At 46.0% G+C, this 25,210-nt stretch overlaps 1 protein-coding gene across 3 annotated transcripts in view; it reads right to left on the bottom strand.

The window, feature by feature from the left end:
• The window catches only part of FBF1 (Fas binding factor 1), a 37,985-nt gene extending 22,586 nt beyond the window's left edge, over positions 1 to 15,399 (bottom strand). Inside the window, exons 1-12 of one of the 3 annotated variants that reach the window (XM_069951755.1) lie at positions 15,210 to 15,399; positions 15,109 to 15,136; positions 12,284 to 12,325; positions 10,638 to 10,731; positions 9,117 to 9,168; positions 7,926 to 7,976; positions 5,716 to 5,842; positions 4,701 to 4,784; positions 3,078 to 3,191; positions 2,772 to 2,910; positions 402 to 535; positions 218 to 320 (exon numbers count right to left, since the gene is read on the bottom strand). In XM_069951755.1, coding sequence (XP_069807856.1) covers positions 218 to 320; positions 402 to 535; positions 2,772 to 2,910; positions 3,078 to 3,191; positions 4,701 to 4,784; positions 5,716 to 5,842; positions 7,926 to 7,976; positions 9,117 to 9,168; positions 10,638 to 10,731; positions 12,284 to 12,325; positions 15,109 to 15,136; positions 15,210 to 15,212 — 971 coding nt within the window. In that variant the 5' untranslated portion in view covers positions 15,213 to 15,399. Of the gene's footprint in view, positions 1 to 217; positions 321 to 401; positions 536 to 2,771; positions 2,911 to 3,077; positions 3,195 to 4,700; positions 4,785 to 5,715; positions 5,843 to 7,925; positions 7,977 to 9,116; positions 9,169 to 10,637; positions 10,732 to 12,283; positions 12,326 to 15,108; positions 15,137 to 15,209 lie in introns of all 3 variants that reach the window. The other 2 variants (XM_069951754.1, XM_069951756.1) reach the window with 2 other exon arrangements.
• Positions 15,400 to 25,210: the final 9,811 nt, after the last annotated feature.

Raw genomic sequence — 25,210 nt, forward strand, 5'->3', positions numbered from 1 at the left:
GCTTCCAGCTATTGTTAAAGGGGTTATCCAGCACTACAAAAACATGGCCACTTTTCCCCCTCTCTTGTCTCCAGATTGGGTGAGGTTTTAAACTCAGTTCCATTGAAGTAACTTATCATGTACAGTAGTGTAAAGGAAGATGCAGAACAGTGCAAGGCGGTAAAGGAATGGTGAACATCTCTACAGAAAATATATGTTTCTATTTATTTTCTACTACCTGACTGATGATCGCCGAGATGGTCGGCCTTCTGGGCTGAACGCCATGGTGGGTTGGTAGGAGCCTAAACCAAAGTCGTCATCTCCTAATGAATCCTCCTTTTCTGTGAAAAGTTCAATATTATTGTGCTTAGTTTGATGAGCCACACATCACATCCTCTCCATACGGATGACATTTGTCTCACCTGGCATTTTCTGGTACTTGGGATCCAGCTTGAACTCTTTCTTTTCCCCAGTCAGCGGCCTCTCTAGCAGTTTGGCTGATGTCCCCCTCCCCAGGAGCTCATCGAACTTAGAACGTGCAGGTCGCGGAGCAGAGCTGGAGAAGTAAAAATACCCAATATGTTAGTAAACATTTAAATTGTAAGCGTATTACAGAAGTAACCTTTCCCCTTACGAGCAGATTGGTCATCAATGCAAACCAAGTGCACTGTGTAATAGCAGAATATTACAAGGACAGATCTGCTTTGCCCAGCTGGCACAATGCCATTTGGCTACCATGTGTGATCAAAGACTACAAAGAACTTATAGATATGACTTGGCTGTATACATTCTATGAGCAGTACACCCCAGGGGGGTCAGTAACAGGCTTGTGTGTCTGCACATCTAGAAAGCTTGTGATTCACCATGGAAAGTAGGAAAAGTGCTTCTCCCTTCATCAGCTTTTAGCTGTGTGTATGCCCTGCTTGAGAAGATGGCGGGCAGGAGGCATGACTACAATTTATATACCCCACATGTATATGCCAGGAGGACTGTTGGCATCTTATTTGGGACTGTACATAAATTCATACTTGTACAGGGTTATTAGATACTCTTTTAGTCCATATGGACAATACTGTAGCCCATATCCTAGATATGCCTGTTCGGACTATTGGATGAGGAGATGTGGTCTCATCATGATAAAGTATTTCTTTGTGAGACCTCCGATTGGTGAAAGACCCCCAAGTGTCTCACAATGAAAGAAATTAGTAAATTCTGTAGTTTTCTTAGAAAATATTTGATAACATTTTACAAGGTGTGTGGCAGATGGCATGACTCCCCTTTGACTCCATACACAACACCCTCCTTCCTCTCCTCTCTTCTCTATTAGGTGATACATGATGATGGGGGTAGATGCAATACCCCAGAGGCTTGGGCACAGGTCTTCCTGACACAATTCTAAATACAATTGTACTTCTTTCCTTTCACCATTCTCTTTTACGGATTAGAAATAAGATACTTAAACTTGTCCTTTTATTCTAATCTCTTAATACTTTCTGACTGTGGTTCTTTTTTCATTTCACTTTTTGAACATTATTATGAGGGCTGCCATATTGCCGGAGTTGTTTTTAACAGCATTTAGTGACATGCTTCACAGCAAGTCTCATGGACATAGACAAAAATAAACAGGAGATTTATCAAACATGGTGTAAAGTGAAACTGGCTCAGTTGCCCCTAGCAACCAATCAGATTCCACCTTTTATTGTCTAAAGAGTCTGTGAGGAATGAAAGGTGGAATTTGATTGGTTGCTAGGGGCAACTGAGCCAGTTTCACTTTACACCATGTTTGATAAATCTCCCCCATAGTCTGTCCCCTTGAGATGAATGCAAAACATTACAGAGTGTGCTCTGTGACCTTTAGTAAGGTAATTCCACGGAGAGCTGCTATTGTTTCCTACTGGTGTCACATGATGCTGCAATGCTGTGCAGATCACTTTACAGCAGCCTCCTCTTACCATCACAGACACAACAGGAAGTCTCTGCTGAGTTTTAAGGCCCTTTTACAGAGGTCAAGAGCATTGCTAGCACCGCTCCTTCGACCGATAATCAGCCTGTATAAAAGTGACATTGCTCAGCCCGATCCTTGGATGATCGCATCTTTTATACTGTGGCAATATACACCGCTATGAGTCGCACATCTCCATATGTAAACAGGGGGGGGGGGGTGTGGCCGATAGAAATACATTTAAATGGATGCACAGTGACCGTTTGTGCGGCCCGGCCACTTGATTTATTGTATCTTCTAATGGCACGGCAAACGAGGGACAATTTAGTTGACTGGCACCCTTTGCAGTTGAGGATGGCCTAATATTGTTAGGCCCAGGGGTTAGAATGAAAACTGCAAGATTTGCAAGAGGGTGCAGGAACATAATAAACAAAGCACTTCCCCATCATTGTGCCCTGTATCGCCACTTCCTGGTCCATCTGACAGCCACAGCCTCCTGCAACATGACGTACCCAGCTGAACAAATATCCTCTCAGCCAATCAGTGACTTGGGTGGGACACCGCCTCAGTCACTGATTGGCTGAGCAGCCATCGTTCAGCTGGGCCTTGATGTTACAGCTGGAAAAGCCAGGTATGTTCACATACCCAGATTCCAGCCAGCACCTGTCAGCAACACCGGGAGGCACAAAGACTGGTAAGTATACTTTGTTTATTAAGTTCCCGCACCCCCTACCTGCCTTGCTTTTTTATTTTCACGGGACTTCCCTTTCAAGAAGCTAGCTGTCTACTGAACTTTACATTGCCGGTATATGATTATATAACAGCATGGTTTCATTGTTGCTCTTATTACCTCTTCTCTTTCTGAGGACTTTCAGGATGGTCTCCAAACCCCAGAGCGTCCATGAGGTCATCAGCATCCTCCTCAAAATTGACATCGGTTTTCTTATGAGAAGCTGGGGAAGGTCTTGTTGGGCTGGTCACTGCTGTTTCTGTATGGTGTAAAAGTGTAGAAATGAATGGGCAAGTCCTGTTACAAGACATTATATGCACTGCACAAGACTGCAATAACGCTATATAGCATGAAAGGAGCCCATATGAAGGAAACCAGTTGGTAACTTATTTCATGCTATAAGTTCCTTCTACATGCTCAGCTTACCACTGCTCCTCCCAGGGGCCTGTTGTGGACCAGGTTTGGAGCTAAGGAGGTTTGGCTTCTTTGCAGTTCCATCATCTTCATCAGACAGGAGTCCTTCAAGTGAATCATTTATACCTTCTTTCACAAACCAAATAGAAAAAAAAAAATCACCTTATGTTAATGTCAGTGGATAATATCTCCTTTATCCAAATATAATCAGCAATGATGTACATGTCCTTTGGAATCTACATCCAGCTGATGACCTGCCCATCATTCTGCCTTATGCGCTCTGGGAGCAAAGGGGTTAAGTTTCTCCTGGAGAGACTTGCGGGCCATTCATGCTCCACTGGGAATTCTGGGAAGAAAGGATATGCATAGCAGCTCTTACACTGCCTTTATAGGGTAATTTTCCCTCTAAGACAGTGTCTCACGCCATCTAAGAGCCTTAAAGGAGAAGTCCGGCAAAATTTTTTATCTAAGTATTGTATTACCCCTCAATAGTTATACAAATCCCCAATATACACTTATTATAGGAAATGCACATAAAGTGCTTTTTTCCCCTGCACTTACTACTCCATCAAGGCTTCACTTTTAGGATATCATGGTGATGTCACTTCCTGGATAAAATGGTGATGTCACGCCCCGACTCCCAGAGCTGTGCGGGCTGTGGCTGCTGGAGAGGATGATGGCAGGGGGACACTGTGGGACACAGGGCACTGGAGGGACACTAAGCATCCCCCTGCCATCATCCTCTCCAGCAGCCACAGCCCGCACAGCTCTAGGAGTCGGGTCGTGACATCACCATGTTATCCAGGAAGTGACATCACCATTTTATCCAGGAAGTGAATGGAGTAGTCTTGATGCAGTAGTAAGTGGAGGGAAAAAAGGCACTTTATATGCATTTCCGTAATAAGTGTATATTGGTAGTTTGTATAACTTTTGGGGGGCAATACAACTCTTTAATAAAATTTTTTGCTGGACTTCTTTAAAAGGGTTGTCCAGGACAAAATATTTGATGGCATATCCTGTGGATTATTCTGTTAGTGTTTCTAATTTTTCCTGCTCTTGGCCAAAAAGTCATGAAGTCAAAGAGCAACAGGAATACCTTTTTTTCCCCTGTGACCACCATCTTTTGTGCTGCTGGCCCTGTGCTCCAGTGCACTGAAACAAATGACTGCCTGAAACCATACAGGAATTAGAGGGGTACTCTGCCTCTTAGTTAATTCGGCCAGGAAAAAGGGGGCGGGGCCAAATTTAAGACCGGTGTATAAATATGCCGTTCTTGATAAACCCCCCTTAAGTGTTTTAGGCTAAAATAATCTGAAATCTTCCCTTTAATAAAAGAAAATTACATGAAAAGGTCATGTTGATAGAAGTTACTATGTTCTTGCTGTGCCCTATTCTTCATATAGAACAGCTCTTGTTGTCCCTGCTGTCTCCCCACTTATAGAAAGTCTATCTAGCGATCAGTGGGGGTCTCAGCACCCAGACTATAACCCATCATGACATGGACCAATGACAGCAGCAGTGGAGTCCATTGCAACAAATGAGATCTGGGCCAAAAAAAGGTCACTTTTTCGGCCACTACAAGCATGTCAGGGGAAGATTATACTGCTCTCTTCTCCTACATGCCTTGTCACTCACCATCAAAAGAGAATTTTTTGTAAGGTCGGACTGGGCCAACAGGTGCAGACTGTGGTTTCTTTTCGCTTTCAGGTGCTGAGGTCCCTGTTGAACAGAAAATAAGCCACATTTAAAGGGGTTACTTAGGATTAGAAAAACATGGTCGCTTTCTATCAGATATACCGCCATTGTTCCCCTCTGTTTGTGTGTGGTATTGTGGCTCAGTGCTACTGAACCAAATGGAGCTGAATGGTTGATGGTGTGCCGCTGTTTTGGGGGGGAAAAAGCTGGTTTCATAATCCTATCTTTTTGTTTTTTATAGAGCTCTTGGTGAGTTTTCTTTCAAATTTTAAAAAGTTCTGAAATCCTACGGTTTTCATTCTCACCAAAAGCCTAAAACTAATCTGAGACTTCTTGTTCTGTCTGTGCTGATAAGGAGGAGCCTGCTGGAAAGTTATCCCTACAGCATTACAAGAGGTGACAGTAAAAGATAGATAAAACAGTAGAGGATGATCATTCATGTCAGTGGGACAGCTCCTGTCTATTGTTGCCTATGTTTACAGGGCTTGCTGTAAAGCGGATCTCTAAATGCTGTTAAAAACATTTTAACATTTTTACTAATAAGTAAATAAGAAATCTATCGATCCATTTGGTGAGTTCAATATAAAGCTATAATGGCGCTTGTGGAGTGAGCTTGCTGATGTCTAGGACGTTTGGACCGCAATCAAAAAGCTACATTTACCCATTTTAGCCAATTTACTTTCATGTTCTCATGATCGTGAGGGGTTTGTGAGAACAATAAGTTGTGCGGTCGTTCGTAAAGAACATTGTTGTCGACAGCACTTCCCATTATCAGCCCCTTTAGGGCACACGGATCCTCCGCACTAGACACCCGCTCTGTCAGGCAGAACACAGAATTGCTGTGCCGGGTTTCTCAGACTGCGGCAAGATCAGCTGCTTGTTGGGGAGGTAAGGAGCAGGGTCTTGGTAGCTCCGATGTGAAAGGGGTTGTCTAACCAGAAAAAAAAAACCTTACCCCTTTTAGCACCTATTGCCTGGTCTTGGTTCTTCCGGTCACCGCTGGCTGCTTGACTAGAATTCTTTGCAGGGGCCGATCTTGGTTTTCGGGATTCAAACAACTCTGCATCCATGTCGTCCAAGTCCTATAGGGAAAAATGGTATACTCCATATAACTGTGGTAGACAATATAGTAACTTACAGTATAAAAACACTTCAGACACGGATATATAATCACCAGACACTTCCAGTTCACACTGCACAAGGAGGAATAAAACACAGGACTGGCTGGCTGGTCCTCTTTTATCTGCCTGGTCCAGGTCGATGTCCCTGATTGATTTGCACACACTCTGGTGACTGGATGGTCCTCGAAGAGCTGCACCGCACTTTATTCATGCTCTCTGTATTGCACGACCGCACCAGGTGAGTGGGATCATTTACTACTTTGCATGAGCACGTTCTTTTATCTGACATACCACACCAGAAAGTGCCTGTCCATTTTCTATTTTCACAGTTCCTGCAGAAACGGCACTACATTTGTCCTCAGTTTGTGTGAGGTATTGCAGCTGAGTGAAGCGAATGGATCTGAGTTGTAATACCACACACAACCTGAGGACTGGTGTGGCACTGTTTTTAAAGGAGACAGTTAAACGTTTTCTAATCCTGAATAACCCCTTTAAGCCGACTATACATATAACATTAATGTTGACTGAACCCAGTGACTAATATGTATGGGAGCCTCTCTACTCACACCTGATAGGAGGTGTCAGGGGAGAAAAGGGTCTGGTAGTTGGGTCTTAACTTTTTAAACTTCGCGTTCTGAAGAGAGAAGTCTGGCATTGGCTTAGTCCCCTTCCACACACGGTGTATAAGGGGTCGGGAGAGATAGCTGCTGGCTCTAAAAGACTATTCTATCCATCTACTCTATAAGTTTTTTTGTGTGCAAAGAGATTCAATGATCCACACAGGTGTAATGAGGAATCTTTATAGAAATGTCCTAATATACCTGCATTACCTAATGTGCTCAGAGTCTGTAGCTGGAGTGGATAGCAGTCATTATACAATCCTCTAGCCGGGTACATTCAGAGATATCCTAATACACCTGCATTACCTAATGTGCTCAGAGTCAGGAGCTAGAGAGGATAGCAGCCATTATAAACTCCTCTAGCCGGGTACATTCAGAGATATCCTAATACACCTGCATTACCTAATGTGCTCCATGTGCTTTGAGTCTCTAGCTGGAGAGGATAGCAGCCATTATAAACTCCTCTAGCCGGGTACATTCTGGTTCTTACATGAGGCAGACTAATGCACAGATTTCAGGAAATAGCTGTAAAAATCAATTCTCTAGTCTTCAGTAAAGAGCGCTGTTTACCCAGCACCTTGCCAGCAGGCATTACATAAGTGAGATCAACGTGACACACGTGTATAGACTGGCACACTTTACGGCAGCTCATTTATTATATCTTTTATTTTGTTCTAATATCCCTTTAATCCGGTATCAATGGGACCTGTAAGTCCTAGATTATTATACTAGGTGTGAAAAGTGAACAGTGTAAAAGGCCTTTTATATGGAGTGTTGCTAGGAACTCTTTGTCCAATATTCAGCCGGTGTAAAAGTGTCAGCAATCCGATGAGGAGTGGGAAAACTCCTGATCGCATCTCTTGTGCTGCTTTACGATTAATTGCTATAGGTCACACATCTCCCTGTGTAAACAGGAGATATATGGCCGATAGCAAAGGAAACTGACAATATGGATATGGCTATATTTCCCATCTCCCAAGCACTGCTGTGTGATCCAACACCATCAGCTCCCATCCCACTCTACAGCCGCTGCTGTGTCTTCAGGCCACCACTTGCCTCCACCTGTCAGTTTATAGCAGTGTATACTCACCATCAGCACTGCTGTGTGATCCAACACAATCAGCTCCCATCCCACTCTTCAGCGGTTGCGGTGTCTTCCGGCCACCACCCGCCTCCAGCTGTCAATCATTCTGGAGGAGGTGGGGCTGCAGTCTGTACTTACTGCGGCAGGATGGTAGCTGGTGGTGCCGGATCACACAGCCGCACACGAGGTATTTATGCAGCTTGTGTCATCTGGAAACTGACAACACACACACATATATGTGAGAGAAAAGTGTCGGACCTTTTATATGGTTAGAAGTCACTTTTCTGCATAAATTAGATACTGGGTTTTATTATGAATAGTATAAAAAAAGGACATTTACCTTGAGGTTTTCGAGCAGGGCTTGTGCGTCCCCATCAGAGACATCAGACTCCTGAACACAGATCATTAAAGTCATATTGAGAAGAAGAAGCAGCATTTGTTCTTGTACATGGAGCAGCTCTAAAAACCATGCTGATGGTTATGGTTCCTTAAGGTATTAGCACCAGATGCGTATACGTAGCCATGTGATTACTTCGAGACCGTGAGTGGGTGGGGTATGGGGAGAAAGTTTCTCCTATTACTTACTCGGTTTTATCTTCTATATTGTATCGTTGTTTTTTTTACATATATGTGGTAACTATTGCATAGTTCTTTTGGCGGGAGTGTTTTTCCGCTGTTGTGACAGATATTTGTAAAATGTTTTTGGTTAAAAAACAATAAAAATGATATTAAAAACAAAAAAAAAAACAAAAAAAAAACACCATGCTAATACTAAGCCCATGATAACTGATCAGGGTGTTCTAGTCCACTCACATTTAAAGCTTTATTATTATTACTATTGATAGGCCAAACAAAGAAACGGGGACATGTAAGTACATAGGGGATTTAAATGAGATCAGTCAGCAACCCCCCTCCCCCACATGCCTGTTTTTTATAATAATAATAATAATTATTATTCTGGATCTTTACTAAGAACTCTGCATTATGCCGTACCTCTGTTCTTCTTCCTGGAAATGTGAGATTAAAATGATATTAAATACAAATGTATTCCTTTTGTCAATGGGATGTGCTGCCAATGGGCCATGTCACATGTGCCAATGCTAAGCCGACTGTAATCTTCGGAGTTGTACATTTACATATATGTTTCCAGAAGAAACAACAGAGGACAGACACAGAGCACGCCTTTAAGAAAAGATGCATCATTCAAGTTCAGATTCAGATTCAAGTTATATTTGTAATTTACTTAAGAAAACACCACTTCCTGCAGGACATACAACAGCTGATAAGTACTGGAAGGCTTGAGATTTTTAAATAGAAGTCATTTACAAATCTGTATAGCATTCTGACACTACTACATTTGGAGAAAAAAGTACCCCTTTAAACACTGTGCAGAGAATTGGGGTGCTAATCCCACATGAAAGCAAAGGGGAAGTAAAAACAAACCAGTCTACCCACAACTGGTACTGACAAGGAGGAAGTAGGTTTAAAATGAACCCATTCATCTTGAAGTAAATTTAAAGTCGACCCTTACCTCCGCTGCTTCTTTGGCAAGTTGATCAAAGAAGTCATCGTCAAGTAGTGACCTGATTCATATAACAGGAAGAGAAGTAGTCAGACACATATGGATATTTGTTCTTACAATGGAGAATACAATGTACAGTGTGTATGGAGGCAAGACAGCAGTCTCTGGACGTCTTCCGTCAAGAAGGTGTTCCTCCACATGCCAGCACTATGAGAAGTGTCTGGCAGCTACTTATTACCCCATTGTGACTAAAAGAAACCATGCCCACCCAGCTGAATGGGGCATACAGTTTCATAAGGGACATACCTGTGGGCCAACAGATATCTCACGTGTATGGACCAACTCAGATTAGCAAAATCTTTTTAATCGTTTAATATTATATTGTAGAAGGAGCTATAAGAATCTCCCCCATACATTAAAGCGGGCAACACCGTATGGTTTCAGCGGCAAGGCTGACCATCTAATACAGGGGTGTCAAACTCAGGCTCTCCAGCTGTTGCACAAACTACAATTCCCATCATGCCTGGCCAGCCAAAGCTTCAACTTTGGCTGTCCAGGCATGATGGGAATTGTAGTTTTATAACAGCTGGAGGGCCTGAGTTTACACCTGTGATCTAATATGTATGGAAAGTTGGTGAAGAAGCGGGTTGGGCAGCTGGACTTCCACAACATGCCCAATCAGTTTGTTCTTAAACAGGATGAGATACAGTTGACTGGCAAAAGCCATTTTTCCATGTCCCCATTGTCAACATAAGCGTGCTTAACTGAGCTGAGCATGTGAGTGTATGTGAGGGAACAGAAGATATAGCCACCAGATGAATGTAATCTCTGTGTGGTCAGCCTGAGAGGTCATTAACACGTCCGCAAATTACTGTTCATGCACGGACAGTATACTGCAGACCGGACCTCAGGGCTCCCAGCATATCAGTACAGTAGCATCAATATTTAGGGTGCAAACACACGTCACACAGATTTCTCGCTGCAAATTCACAGTGAAATCAGCTGCGGATTACTTGCCTATTAGTTTCTATTAGAATCCATACAGCGGGATTGTCATTCCACTGCAAGTATGTAAAAGCTGCCCCCTTGATCCCCCGTCGGCCGGAGCACACACATTACCTGCTCCAGGATCCGGCTTGCTTTGGGGCTCCCGTCGTCTGGACGTCCCACTCAGCCAATCAGTTGCTGCGACGTCCAGCCGGGAGTCCCTGAAGCAAGCCAGATCCTGGGGGGACCGCAGCGAGAAATCCACTGCGGATAAGGTACGTGTGTTTGTACCCTTAAAAGTTTGGGAGCTCCCAGCATCACAATGAATGCTCCGAGGTCCAATTAACAGAATACTGCGGATAAGTGAATGCCCCCTTACATATAAAAAAAAAAACACACACACAACAAAAGAACATTATAACAAGACCCTCACACTGGACAGCGTATGGTACGGCTCTATTATAGAGAGGTATCCATCTGTATGTAACACCTTACCCAGACAGTTTAATCTGCTAAATGGAAGTTACACTTTAAGACACTCACTTTTTGGCAGTGCTGGAGAAACCAGTAGAGCGATTTCTGTTGGTCGTTGTTGAGGTCAGAGATGATGCTTTGCGAGGCCTTGGTGGTGACGGATCTGTAAATGTGGCACAAAGATTTGCTGCCATCAAAACCTCTACTTTCTAGGGTGTTTTATTGGTGCACACTTTTCCTGTTGGTCCTGTTCCTGTGGTACTAGCATAACTGTGCATCAAGCTCGATGTCTGGGGGTAATGCTAGACTCTGATCTATCCTTCACTCCCTATATCCAAGCTCTTATGGTGCGTTTACACGTAACGATTATCGTGCGAATTTGCGCGATAACGATCGAATTCGAACGATAATCGTGCATGTAAACGCAGCGAACGATCAAACGACGAACGAGAAATTGTTCATTTTGATCCTTCAACATGTTATCAAATTGTCATTCGCCAAAAATTCGCAGATCGTTCCGTGTGAACTGTCGTTCGCCGATTTAATCAATGTGTGAGATAGGCTTAAGGATCGCAAAAAGGAATTTTCTGTACGATATATCGTACCGTTTAAACGGTGATCGTTTTGAAAAAAAAAATCGTTACTCCGACATCGTTAATCGTACTGTCGGGCCAATTATCGTTTCATGTAAACGCACCATTACACACTTCCGTCATCTTCATCTCAAAAACATCTCCAGAATCCGCCCATTTTCCACCACTGACACTGCTCAGACTCTGACTCTCGCCCTGATCCATTCCAGTCTTGACTACTGTAACTCCCTACTAATCGGTCTTCCTCTCCCCTCTCCAGTCTATCCTGAACGCAGCAGCCAGGCTCATCTTCCTCTCCAGCCGCTATTCCGACGTCTCCCCGTTACCCATTAAATCCAGAATCCACTTCAAGCTCCTCACCCTCACCGATAAAGCTCTCCACAACTCTGCCCCTCCATACATCTCCTCCCTCATCTCCACCTATCATCCTTCCCGTGCTCTGCGCTCTGCAAATGATCTAACCTTAACATCTTCCATAATCAGAACCTCTCATTCCCGCCTCCAAGACTTCTCTCGTGCTGCACCAGTTCTCTTGAACGCCCTACCTAAAGACATCACACTCATACCCAATACTCAGTTTCAAGTGTGCCCTGAAGACTCATCTCTTCGGGCTCGCTTTTAACATTAGCTAAACTTGTTTCACCCTTCTGTGGTCCCCATCACTCTCTCTCTGATGGTTCCTGCACTCTTTATGTTTACTTGCAATCAGATATTGGCGTTGTTGCTGGCTCATCCTGTATTTCTAACTATGTACAATGGCTGGACCATGGACAAATGAAGCACTTATGCCTGGTGTCAACCCAAGTTGTAGTCTGTAAGCTCCAATGAGCAGGTCTCGTTTATACTTTGTATTTTTATTTATTTTAATTATTTAACTGTGTATTATATACCTCTGTACTGTATGCATAGAAAAAAGTGCTGCGGAATATGTTGGCGCTATACAAATAAATATATTATTATTATTATTATGATTATTATTATTGGATTTATCATGGGTTTCTGTAGTATTTTTCTTGATCTTGCACCTTACCTTGACAATATAATTTAACCGTGAAACAGTGAATACCTCCCCCCCCCCCCCTTAATATAGCCTTAGCCTTGTCTCCAGGCAGCCTGACGTACCATCATCACCAAGAAGGTCTCCAAGGACATCATCTATAGACTCTGGGGACAAAGAGAGAGAGAGAAGCATCAAGACTGATTGTATGAATAGAAGGTAAGAGAAAACAATACATCTGAGTGGTTCTTACCAATGTTCCTCCCTGACCTGACCTCACCTATGTTCCTCTCTGACAGGGCCCTATTACACGTAGCGATGCACGGTCGGCGCCTGATGATTTTAGGTTTGGGCCTGAAGAAACAACCAGCTGATCATTGTCTCTACTACACGGATCGATAACTGCCCAAATGGGCCCATTTCAGATAATTATAGCTCCGTGTAATAGAGACAATGATAAGCCGATGAAATGATCATAAGGGAGCACACAGCGAGGGTCTATATACTACTGGGGGGAGAGCACAGGGGGGGCTATATACTACTGGGGGGAGAGCACAGGGGGGCTATATACTACTGGGGGGAGAGCACAGGGGGGCTATATACTACTGGGGGGAGAGCACAGGGGGGCTATATACTACTGGGGGGAGAGCACAGGGGGGCTATATACTACTGGGGGGAGAGCACAGGGGGGGCTATATACTACTGGGGGGAGAGCACAGGGGGGGCTATATACTACTGGGGGGAGAGCACAGGGGGGGCTATATACTACTGGGGGGAGAGCACAGGGGGGGCTATATACTACTGGGGGGAGAGCACAGGGGGGCTATATACTACTGGGGGAGAGCACAGGGGGGCTATATACTACTGGGGGGAGAGCACAGGGGGGCTATATACTACTGGGGGTGAGCACAGGGGGGCTATATACTACTGGGGGGAGAGCACAGGGGGGCTATATACTACTGGGGGGAGAGCACAGGGGGGCTATATACTACTGGGGGGAGAGCACAGGGGGGCTATATACTACTGGGGGGAGAGCACAGGGGGGCTATATACTACTGGGGGGAGAGCACAGGGGGCTATATACTACTGGGGGGAGAGCACAGGGGGGGCTATATACTACTGGGGGGAGAGCACAGGGGGGCTATATACTACTGGGGGGAGAGCACAGGGGGGCTATATACTACTGGGGGGAGAGCACAGGGGGGCTATATACTACTGGGGGGAGAGCACAGGGGGGCTATATACTACTGGGGGGAGAGCACAGGGGGGCTATATACTACTGGGGGGAGAGCACAGGGGGGCTATATACTACTGGGGGGAGAGCACAGGGGAGCTATATACTACTGGGGGGAGAGCACAGGGGGGCTATATACTACTGGGGGGAGAGCACAGGGGGGGCTATATACTACTGGGGGGAGAGCACAGGGAGGCTATATACTACTGGGGGGAGAGCACAGGGAGGCTATATACTACTGGGGGGAGAGCACAGGGAGGCTATATACTACTGGGGGAGAGCACAGGGGGGCTATATACTACTGGGGGAGCTCACAGGGTGGCTATATACTACTGGGGGAGCACACAGGGGGGCTATATACTACTGGGGGAGAGCACAGGGGGGCTATATACTACTGGGGGAGAGCACAGGGTGGCTATATACTACTGGGGGGAGAGCACAGGGAGGCTATATACTACTGGGGGAGAGCACAGGGGGGCTATATACTACTGGGGGAGCTCACAGGGTGGCTATATACTACTGGGGGAGCACACAGGGGGGCTATATACTACTGGGGGAGAGCACAGGGGGGCTATATACTATTGGGGGAGCTCACAGGGTGGCTATATACTACTGGGGGAGCACACAGGGTGGCTATATACTATTGGGGGAGCGCACGGGGGCTATATACTACTGGGGGAGAGCACAGGGAGGCTATATACTACTGAGGGAGACCACAGGGGGGCTATATACTACTGAGGGAGACCACAGGGGGGCTATATACTACTGGGGGGAGAGCACAGGGGGGCTATATACTACTGAGGGGAGATCACAGGGGGGCTTTATACTACTAAGAGAGCACAAAGGGGGGCTATATACTAATGGTGGAGCGCACAGGGAGGCTATATACTACAGGGGGAGCACACAGGGTTCTATATACTACTGGGGGAGCAACAGGGGGGCTATATACTACTTGGGGAGCGCACAGGGGTCTATATACTACTGGGGGAGCAACAGGAGGGCTATAAACTACTGGGGGAGCGCACAGGGGGCTATATACTCTGGAGAAGCGCACGGTGGGGCTATATACTCCGGGGGAGCACACAGGGAGGCTATACACTATGGCATCGCACAGGGGGTCTATATACTTCTGGGACAGTCACCCCCTTTGTACCTAATTTCAAAGGGCAGGTGAGAGAGAAAAAAATGCCAGTTTGTATTGTAAATAGTTCAACAACATTTGTGAAAAGTAACCAAACACGTTTACTACTGATGTTCAGCTCGGACCTTCACCTGACAATAGACCCCGCTAAGTGGAGCTTCACTAAAAGTTGTTGAGTACCCCTGGAATAGAGAATTGTTTTCAATAGGAATCCCAGATTTATACACTGCAGATTTTTCCCCAATGCAGATTTAAAGGGGTATTCTGACTTAAATTATTCCTTATCCACAGGGTAGGGGAGAAGTGACTGCAGGGATCTCACCATCTTGAGATCAGCGGCCCACCATCACAGAGACAGTACATGATAGGTAGTGACCAGGAATCCCCAACATGGGGCTCTCCTGCTATAGTGACACTATTGTGGTTAGAACAAATTTCCCACTTATGGCTGGCATGCTGTAAATAAATGCTGCAAAATGCCATAAATGACATCCTGGGTGAAGATGGTGTACGGTCCCTTTAAGAAGAACCGCCTCACAGTCATGTATGAATCTGGGCATAAGCACTACACTCACCTTTCAATCCAGCTTTAGTTTTGGACGCCTGAAATACAGAGAAGACATAGGTGAGTGATTGTTGGAGAGTAACACAGAGCCCTGATGGCGGGGTCACTCACCATACTGCCGCCTCATACACGGCTCCTGCCGGGTGCAGCGCCCATTACAGCGCCCCGCAGCGGCGTCCCCCTGTTACCATGGCAGCCGAGATTTCCCCAGTCTCCTCCCCTCCCACCATGGCCGTGCAGCTACTCGTTATCAGGGACACTCACATTAACCGCCACTCTGCCCAGTTCCTGCAGCAGAGAAACTTCCGGTCCGCGCGCACTGCATTCTGGGAATTGTAGTTTTACACCCGCAGTGACCATAGACGTGTCAGGAAAGACTTGACTAAATAAGTTTCTGTGGTAGAACTGCAGGGGGCAGGGGCTGCTGTAAGTAGTGGTAGCAGCAGGCGGGTCCATATGAGAGTGTGGTCTATAGGAGCAGTATATATATGAGAGTGTGGTCTATAGGAGCAGTATATATGAGAGTGTGGTCTATAGGAGCAGTATATATGAGATAGCAGGGCTATAGGAGCAGTATACATGAGATAGCAGGGCTATAGGAGCAGTATATATAAGTGTGGTCTATAGGAGCAGTATATATATGAGAGTGGTCTATAGGAGCAGTATATATATGAGAGTGTGGTCTATAGGAGCAGTATATATGAGATAGCAGGGCTATAGGAGCAGTATATATAAGTGTGGTCTATAGGAGCAGTATATATATGAGAGTGGTCTATAGGAGCAGTATATATGAGAGTGTGGTCTATAGGAGCAGTATACATGAGAGTGTGGTCTATAGGAGCAGTGTATATGAGAGTGTGGTCTATAGGAGCAGTATATATATGAGAGTGTGGTCTATAGGAGCAGTATATATGAGAGTGTGGTCTATAGGAGCAGTATATATGAGAGTGTGGTCTATAGGAGCAGTATACATGAGAGTGTGGTCTATAGGAGCAGTATATATATGAGAGTGGTCTATAGGAGCAGTATATATGAGAGTGTGGTCTATAGGAGCAGTGTATATGAGAGTGTGGTCTATAGGAGCAGTATATATATGAGTGTGGTCTATAGGAGCAGTGTATATGAGAGTGTGGTCTATAGGAGCAGTATATATATGAGTGTGGTCTATAGGAGCAGTATATATGAGAGAGTGGTCTATAGGAGCAGTATATATGAGTGTGGTCTATAGGAGCAGTATATATGAGAGTGTGGTCTATAGGAGCAGTATATATGAGAGTGTGGTCTATAGGAGCAGTATATATATGAGAGTGGTCTATAGGAGCAGTATACATGAGAGTGTGGTCTATAGGAGCAGTATATATGAGAGTGTGGTCTATAGGAGCAGTATACATGAGAATGTGGTCTATAGGAGCAGTATACATGAGAGTGTGGTCTATAGGAGCAGTATATATGAGAGTGTGGTCTATAGCAGGGCCGTCTTACCCATTGGGCATGGGAGGCGGCTGCCCGGGGGCCCTTGTGTCCTAGGGGGCCCCTGCCCGCTGTCACAGGGGGGATACAGGGGGGAGCCATCTATAGGGGGGATACAGGGGGGAGCCATCTATACAAGGGGGGAAAAACAGGGGGAGACATCTATAGGGGGGATACAGGGGGGAGACATCTATACAAGAGAGGGGGGGATACAGGGGGGAGCCATCTATAGGGGGGGATACAGGTGGGAGCCATCTATATGAGGGGGGGGGATACAGGGGGGAGCCATCTATAGGGGGGAGCCATCTATAGGGGGGATACAGGGGGGAGCCATCTATACAAGGGGGGAAAAACAGGGGGAGCCATCTATAGGGGGGATACAGGGGGGAGACATCTATACAAGAGAGGGGGGGATACAGGGGGGAGCCATCTATAGGGGGGGGATACAGGTGGGAGCCATCTATATGAGGGGGGGGGATACAGGGGGGAGCCATCTATAGGGGGGGATACAGGGGGGAGCCATCTATACGAGGGGGGGGGGATACAGGGGGGAGCCATCTATAGGGGGGGATACAGGGGGGAGCCATCTATACGAGGGGGGGATACAGGGGGGAGCCATCTATAAGGGGGGAATACAGGGGAGCCATCTATAAGGGGCGATACAGGGGGGAGCCATCTATACGGGGGGGGGATACAGGGGGGAGCCATCTATACGGGGGGGGATACAGGGGGGAGCCATCTATAAGGTGGTACTACAGGGGGAGCCATCTATAAGGGGGTAATACAGGGGGAGCCATCTATAAGGGGGTAATACAGGGGGGAGCCATCTATAAGAGGGTACTACAGGGGGAGCCATCTATAAGGGGGTAATACAGGGGGAGCCATCTATAAGGGGGTAATACAGGGGGGAGCCATCTATAAGGGGGTAATACAGGGGGGAGCCATCTATAAGAGGGTAATACAGGGGGGAGCCATCTATAGGGGGGGATACAGGGGGGAGCCATCTATAAGGGGGTAATACAGGGGGAGCCATCTATAAGGGGGTAATACAGGGGGAGCCATCTATAAGGGGGTAATACAGGGGGGAGCCATCTATAAGAGGGTAATACAGGGGGGAACCATCTATAGGGGGGGATACAGGGGGGAGCCATCTATAAGGGGGTAATACAGGGGGAGCCATCTATAAGGGGGTAATACAGGGGGAGCCATCTATAAGGGGGTAATACAGGGGGGAGCCATCTATAAGGGGGTAATACAGGGGGGAGCCATCTATAAGGGGGGGATACAGGGGGGAGCCATCTATAAGGGGGTAATACAGGGGGAGCTATCTTTAAGGGGCCAATACAGATGTGCAGTGTGTAGAGAGATGAGGATGGTGACAGAGTGTGGAGCCTAATATGTCTGTCTGGCAGATTCTGTGGATTCGTGGCTCAGAGAAGTTCTCATAATGGCACAGGGCAAATGGAAAAGAAGATGAAAAGGGAAGAACTCCGATCAGAGAAGACGTCCCATGTGAGTCACTTGATGTATCTGCACTGTAATGTATATGGTGTACAGAACCTGTGTAGAGCTGGGTACCTCTATATGACTGGATGAGGTGATAGTGATCTGTGTACAGTGGATTAGTCAGTAGCAGCGGTGGTGTTAGTCAGTATGCGGTGGTAATATTTGTTGCTTGTTATCTGGCATATATATAGAGAAGGGCAAAACAACATGTCTCATATAGACAGAGGAGCAACAACATGACTATTATATTATATATGAACCATGTTGTTTCCCTGTATTCTGTATACATGGAAACAACATGGTTCTCATATATAATATAATATAATAGTCATGTTGTTGCCCCTCTGTATATATGAGACATGTTGTTTTGCCCTTCTCTATATATAAGCCATGTTGTTTCCCTGTATATTGTATTATACAATATACATACAGGGAAACAACATGGTTCTCATATATTATAGTCATGTTGCTGCCCCTCTGTATATATGAGACATGTTGTTTCCCTGTATATTGTATTACACAGTATACATACAGGGAGACAACATGGTTCTCATATATAATAGTCATGTTGTTGCCCCTCTGTATATATGAGACATGTTGCACTGGTGTGACCCTGCAGATTGCTGTTGGAAGTGCTGTCTCCATTGCGTTTTTTGGATACTTTGAAGCCAACCTGGTCTGGTTTGGTGAGGCACGCACGGTTATTTTTTGTTTTTGCACTGCTGAGAGACTGTGTTGTGAATTAAAGTTTAAAGGGGCGGGGTTGCAAAGATGGGGGGGTTTTGATGGCGGCGGCCGCGGGGGCTGGGGCCCAATTCGCACCTCTGCCCAAGGCCCCATAATGCTGTTAAGACGGCCCTAGTCTATAGGAGCAGTATATATGAGAGTGGTCTATAGGAGCAGTATATATGAGAGAGCAGGGCCTTGGGAGCAGTGTATATGTAGATTCTAGGACCGATACATGGAGAGGAGCTCGAGCCTTATCCCAGGAGAATTGACTGCACATAGAAGTAGGTGAAATCTCCAGTGTAGGTAAAAAGAAAAAAGCTAATGTTTATTTGGGGTTCAGAAACAAAAAATACGTAGTAAGGATGGGTCCATACTACGGAATTCTCGCAGATAATGTACGCGGAATTCCGCAGTATGTTCGCGCGCCTTTCCGCCAGCTCCATAGACACCATTCTATGGGCCGGCGTATTCCGCTATCCGCCGAAAGAAGTGACATGTCAGTTCTTTCGGCGGATAGCGGAATACGCCGGCCCATAGAATGGTGTCTATGGAGCCAGCGGAAAGGTGCGTGGACAGCCGACGGAATTCCGCAGTGTGAACCCACCCTAAAAGTGATATAGCGACTCCCTGACACGTTGTAAATCCATTGGGGGGGCTGGGGTGAGCCTGGGCTTGAGAGGGTGCCGGGTGGGTCTGCGTTTGGGGTGGGCCTTGGCTGGTAAGGGCAGTGGGTGGTTCCACGTTAGGGGGCTAGGGTGGGCTCTGGGAGGGTCCCAATTGGGTTGGGACAAATCTGGGCTGAGGGGATTCACGTTAAGGGGGGGGTCTGTGTTGGGCTGGGGCAAGCCTAGGCCAGGAAGGGTGCCAGGAGGATCCATGTTAGGGGCACGGGAGGGCATTAGGCAGGTCCGTGTTAGGAGGCAGGGGCGAGCATGGGCTGGAAGGGTATCCGGAGGATCCGTGTTAGGGAGTTGGGGCAGGCCTAGGCCAGGAAGGGCGTTGGATGGGTCCATGATCGGTGGCTGGGGCAGGCCTAGGTCGGGAAGGTTGCTGGGTCCGGGGACAGGGCTGGGATGGGTGCCCGGGGAGTCTGTGTTAGGGTGCTGGGAACAGCACCGGACAGATCCATGATAGGGTGCTGGGATGAGCGTTGGGAAGGTGGTTGTTAGGGTCCTGAGGTTGGTCTTGGCTGGAAAGGGTGCCGGGAGGGTCTGCATTAGGGGGCTGGGGTGGGCCTAGGTTGGAAATGGTGACGGGAGGGTCTGTGTTAGATGGCTGGGGTGGGCCTGCGCTGGTAAGGGTATCGGGCTGGGACAGGCTCACAGTTTCATGGAGTTCTAGGTGGGTTTTAACTAAGGGAAGCTAAATTTAGGGTTGGGGCAGGTAATCGAGTTAGGATGGAGGGGCTCCCTCTTCGTGCCTTCACCTTGCCGATGCCGGTGGGAGTTATACTTCTGGTGGGGTCACCCTTGCCAGACAGGTAATTGGGGAGAGACCAGACTAATAAAGGACTGGCATCCCACTTCTGTATCATGCAACAATATCTCTATTGCTAGAGACGAGTGTAGTTCTGGAACATTGGTTTTAGTAAAGGATTTCAGTTAGTTACCCAGTTAGTTACCATATGGTGCTAATGGTAGTGGTCATGGTGTGACCGCATTGTACACTGCTCAAAAAATAAAGGGAACATGCAAATAACACATCCTAGATCTGAATGAATGAAATCTTCTCATTGAATACTTTGTTCTGTACAAATTGAATGTGCAGACAACAAAATCATACAAACATCATCAATGGAAATCACATTTATTAACCAGTGGAGGCCTGGATTTGAAGTCACACACAAAATGAAAGAAGAAAAACACTCCAGGCTGATCCAACTTTAATGTAATTACCTTAATCCCTTTGTTTTTGTGTTTTCGTTTCTTCCTCCTTGTGTATATAAGGCCATAGCAGTTGCATTTTTACACCTACGGACCCACATGAGCCCTTATTTTTTGCGTCACTAATTGTACTTTGCAATGACAGGCTAAATTTTTGCATAAAATATGCTGCAAAACCAGAAAAAAATTATATGCGTGGTGAAATTGAGAAAAAAAAGCCGCAATTCTTTTTCTTTGGGGGGGCTTCGTTTATACGCCGTGTGTCCTATGGAAAAACTGACATGTTATATATGTTCCTCAAGTCGGTACGATTAAAACAATGTGTAACATGTATAACTTTTTTATTAATTGATGGCTTATAAAAAAATAAAGCCTTTTACAGAAAATAAACGTTACTTAAAATCGCTCTATTCCCAGGCTTATAGCGCTTTTATCCTTTGGTCTATGGGGCTGTGTGAGGTGTCATTTTTTGCGCCATGATGTGTTCTTTCTATCGGTACCTTGATTGGGCATATGCGACTTTTTGATCGCTTTTTGTTACATTTTTTCTGGATTTGATGCGACCATAAACGCTCCGATACTAAACATATTTGTTTATTTATTTATTTTTATTTATAAAATGGGAAAAGGGGATTATTTGGACTTTTATTAGGGGAGGGGGTTATTTATTAATAAAAACACTTTTTGTTCTCACAGAGTAATTAGAAGCCCCCTGGGAGACTTCTATATACACAGCACTGATCTCTCATTAAGATCAATGCTGTGTATATAATAGAGCACTGATCCATCAGATCGGTGCTCTATTATAACGGTATACCCATCATGTGTCGTTAAAGGGGTTATCCAGCGCTACAAAAACATGGCCACTTTTCCCCCTACTGCTGTCTCCAGTTCAGGTGTGGTATGCAATTAAGCTCCATTCACTTCAATGGAACGGAGTTTCAAAACCCCACCAAAACTGAAGACAACAGTAGGGGGAAAGTGGCCATGTTTTTGTTGCGCTGGATAACCCCTTTAAGGGGTTAAAACAAGTCAAAATGAGGCTCAGTTTTGTGTGTGGCCTCCACGGCCTGTATGACCTCCCTTCAACAACTGGGCATGCTCCTGATGAGGTGGCGGATGGTCTCCTGAAGGATCTCCTCCCAGACCTGGACTAAAGCATCCGCCAAGTCCTGGACAGTCTGTGGTGCAACATGATGTCCCAGATGTGCTCAATTGGATTCAGATCTAGGGAACAGGCGGCCAGTCCATAGCTTCAATGCCGTCATCTTGCAGGAACTGCTGACGCATTCCAGCCACATGGGGTCTAGCATTGTCCTGCATTAGGGCCCACCGCATCAGTGTAGGGTCTCAGGATCTCATCTCAGTACCTAATGGCAGTCAGGCTGCCTCTGGCGAGCACATGAAGGGCTGTGGGGCCCTCCAAAGAAATGCCACCCCACACCATTACTGACCCACTGACAAACCTGCAATGCTGAAGGAAGTTGCAGGCAGCAGATCACTGCACCGTTGGTGCAGACACATGCACATTTGTGGCCTGCTGGAGATCATTTTGCAGGCCTCTGGCAGTGCTCCTCCTGTCCTTTCTTGTACAAACGCGGAGGTAGCGCTGCTGCTGCTGAGTTGTTGCCCTCCTACAGCCTCCTCCACATCTCCTGGTAGCCCTTTCAGCCTCTGGACACTATACTGACAGACACAGCAAACATTCTTGCCACAGCTCGCATTGATGTTCCATCCTGGATGAGCTGCACTACCTGAGCCACTTGTGTGGGTTGTAGAGTCCGTCTCATGCTACCACATGCGTAAAAGCACCACCAACATTCAAAAGTGACCAAAACATCAGCCAGAAAGCATAGGTACTGAGAAGTGGTCTGTGGCCCCCACCTGCAGAATCACTCCTTTATTGGGTGTGTCCTGCTAATTGCATGTGAAATTGATTGATTGGTGTTGCTTGATTTCACAGAAGTCTGATTAAGGGTCAGTTCACACATACAGACTCGCAGCGTAAATGTCGCTGCGAGTCTGTCAGGTCCTGGCAGTTCCCTGCCACTATATACTCGCAGCTGTCTAAACGACCGCTGCGAGTATATAATTCTGCCACCCCCTTAACCCCTTCTGCCACCGCCCGCTGTGTCTGTATACATTATCTCTCCTCGCTGCAAGCATGTAATTCTGCCACCGCCCGCTGTGTCTGTATACATTACCTCTCCTCACTACACGGTGTCCCGGCTCCTGCTCTCCCTCCCAGCCAATCAGTGTGTTGCCCAGCCGCAGCCACTGATTGGCTGGGCGGGAGAGCAGTACGGCGGGACCCCGTGTAGCGAGGAGAGGTAATGTTTATACACACAGCTGAGCGGGAGCCGGGCGTAAGCATAAAGGGTTAAGGGGGCTGCAGAATTACATACACGCAGCGGTCGTTCAGACCTCTGTGAGTATGTAGTGACAGTGAACTGCCAGGACCTGACAGACTCACAGCGAGACTTACACTGCGAGTCTGTACGTGTGGACAGACCCTTACTTGGAATCATATAGTGTTGTATAAGCGTCCCTTTTTTTTTTTTTTTTTTTGAATAGTGTAAGTCTCTTGTATACCGGTATTACAGGTCTTAGAATACAGTAGCAGTATAATGGATGAAATTGTAACATCCACATGTGTCAGCTGCTTTAAAGGAGAAGTCCAGCCAAAATTAATTTTTGATATGTTGTTACTTATGAAAAGTTATATAAATTTCTAATGTACATTAATTATGGTAAATGCACATATAGGGCTATTTCCCTTAATTTAGTAGATCAGGAAGTGTTAGAATTCTCTCAGATCCAGTGACGTCACGACGAAAGGTGTAATTCCTATGGAGTGTCCAGCAGGGGGCGCTCTCTATATAGAAGTCTATGGAACTTTATTGTTTCTATGGATTTCTATGTAATGTAATGTAATGTAGTGTACAGTGCTTTATTGAATGAATACATCTATGGAATAGTTTGGGGAGCAAGTTTCCCTGCTCCCCAAAGTATTGCATAAATGTATTCATTCAATACATTAGGATATCACAGTAAGCCCGCCGATCCGCCGCATATACACTGAACTACAGCTCCCATCATCTGCTTATAGTATGAACAGGTGATGGGAGCTGTAGCTGGGTAATGGATATCACTTGCCTGCGATGCCACTGCTTAGGTTCCCGGAAGGAGGAGGAGGGGGAAGCGCTCCTGTGTACTGAGCGGCTCCCCCCTGCGCCCGGCGGCATAAGCAGTGGATATCACTTGCCGCTGATGCCACTGCTTATGCCGCCGGGCGCAGGGGGGAGCCGCTCAGTACACAGAGGCGCTCCCCCCTACTCCTCCTGCTGGGAACCTAAGCAGTGGCATCGCAGGCAAGTGATATCCATTACCCAGCTACAGCTCCCATCACCTGTTCATACTATAAGCAGATGATGGGAGCTGTAGTTCAGTGTATATGCGGCGGATCGGCGGGCTTACTGTGATATCCTAATGTATTGAATGAATACATTTATGCAATACTTTGGGTAGCAGGGAAACTTGCTCCCCAAACTATTCCATAGATGTATTCATTCAATAAAGCACTGTACACTACATTACATTACATTACATAGAAATCCATAGAAACAATAAAGTTCCATAGACTTCTATATAGAGAGCGCCCCCTGCTGGAAATTCCATAGGAATTACACCTTTCGTCGTGACGTCACTGGATCTGAGAGAATTCTAACACTTCCTGATCTACTAAATTAAGGGAAATAGCCCTATATGTGCATTTCCCATAATTAATGTACATTGGAAATTTGTATAACTTTTCATAAGTAACAACATATCAAAAATTTATTTTGGCCGGATTTCTCCTTTAAGTCTCAATATCCATCTGTCATTTACACAGATAAACAGCACTATATGGAGTTTTGTTGTTGTCACCTAATGTATGTATGTATGTATGTATGTATGGACAGCTGCCAGCTTCCACTTTTCATTCCTTACAGAGTCTTTGAAAAATGAAAGGTGGAATCTGATTGGTTGCTAGGGGCAACTAAGGTAATTCTACTTTACTCTAGTTTGATAAATCTTCCCCTTAGTCCATTGCAGTGCCCCTGTGGGTCCTTTCTAGATCTGTAAAATAGGCAGTTTTAAAGGTGTCGTTCATCTGTTAAATCAACTAGTGCCAGAGATTTGTAATTTGTCTTTTAAAAATCTCCAGTCTTCCAGTACTTATCAGCTGCTGTATGTCCTGCAAGAAGTGGTGTATTCTTTTCAGTCTGACACAGTGCCCTCTGCTGCCACCTCTGTCCATGTCAGGAACTGTCCAGAGCAGTGGCAGATCCCCATAGAGAACCTTTCCTGCTCTCCAGAGTGGAACAAATACATTACTTCCTGCGGGACATACAGCAGCTCATAACTACCAGAGATTTTTTTTAATAGAATTAAATTAGAAATCTCTGGCACTTGCTGATTTTAAAGAAAACATTTTTGCTGAACTATCCCTTTCATTAATGAGCATAATCAGGTGCTGTTCAC

Source organism: Dendropsophus ebraccatus, chromosome 14, assembly GCF_027789765.1.
Source record: "Dendropsophus ebraccatus isolate aDenEbr1 chromosome 14, aDenEbr1.pat, whole genome shotgun sequence".
In the NCBI taxonomy this organism is placed as follows: Eukaryota; Metazoa; Chordata; class Amphibia; order Anura; family Hylidae; genus Dendropsophus; species Dendropsophus ebraccatus.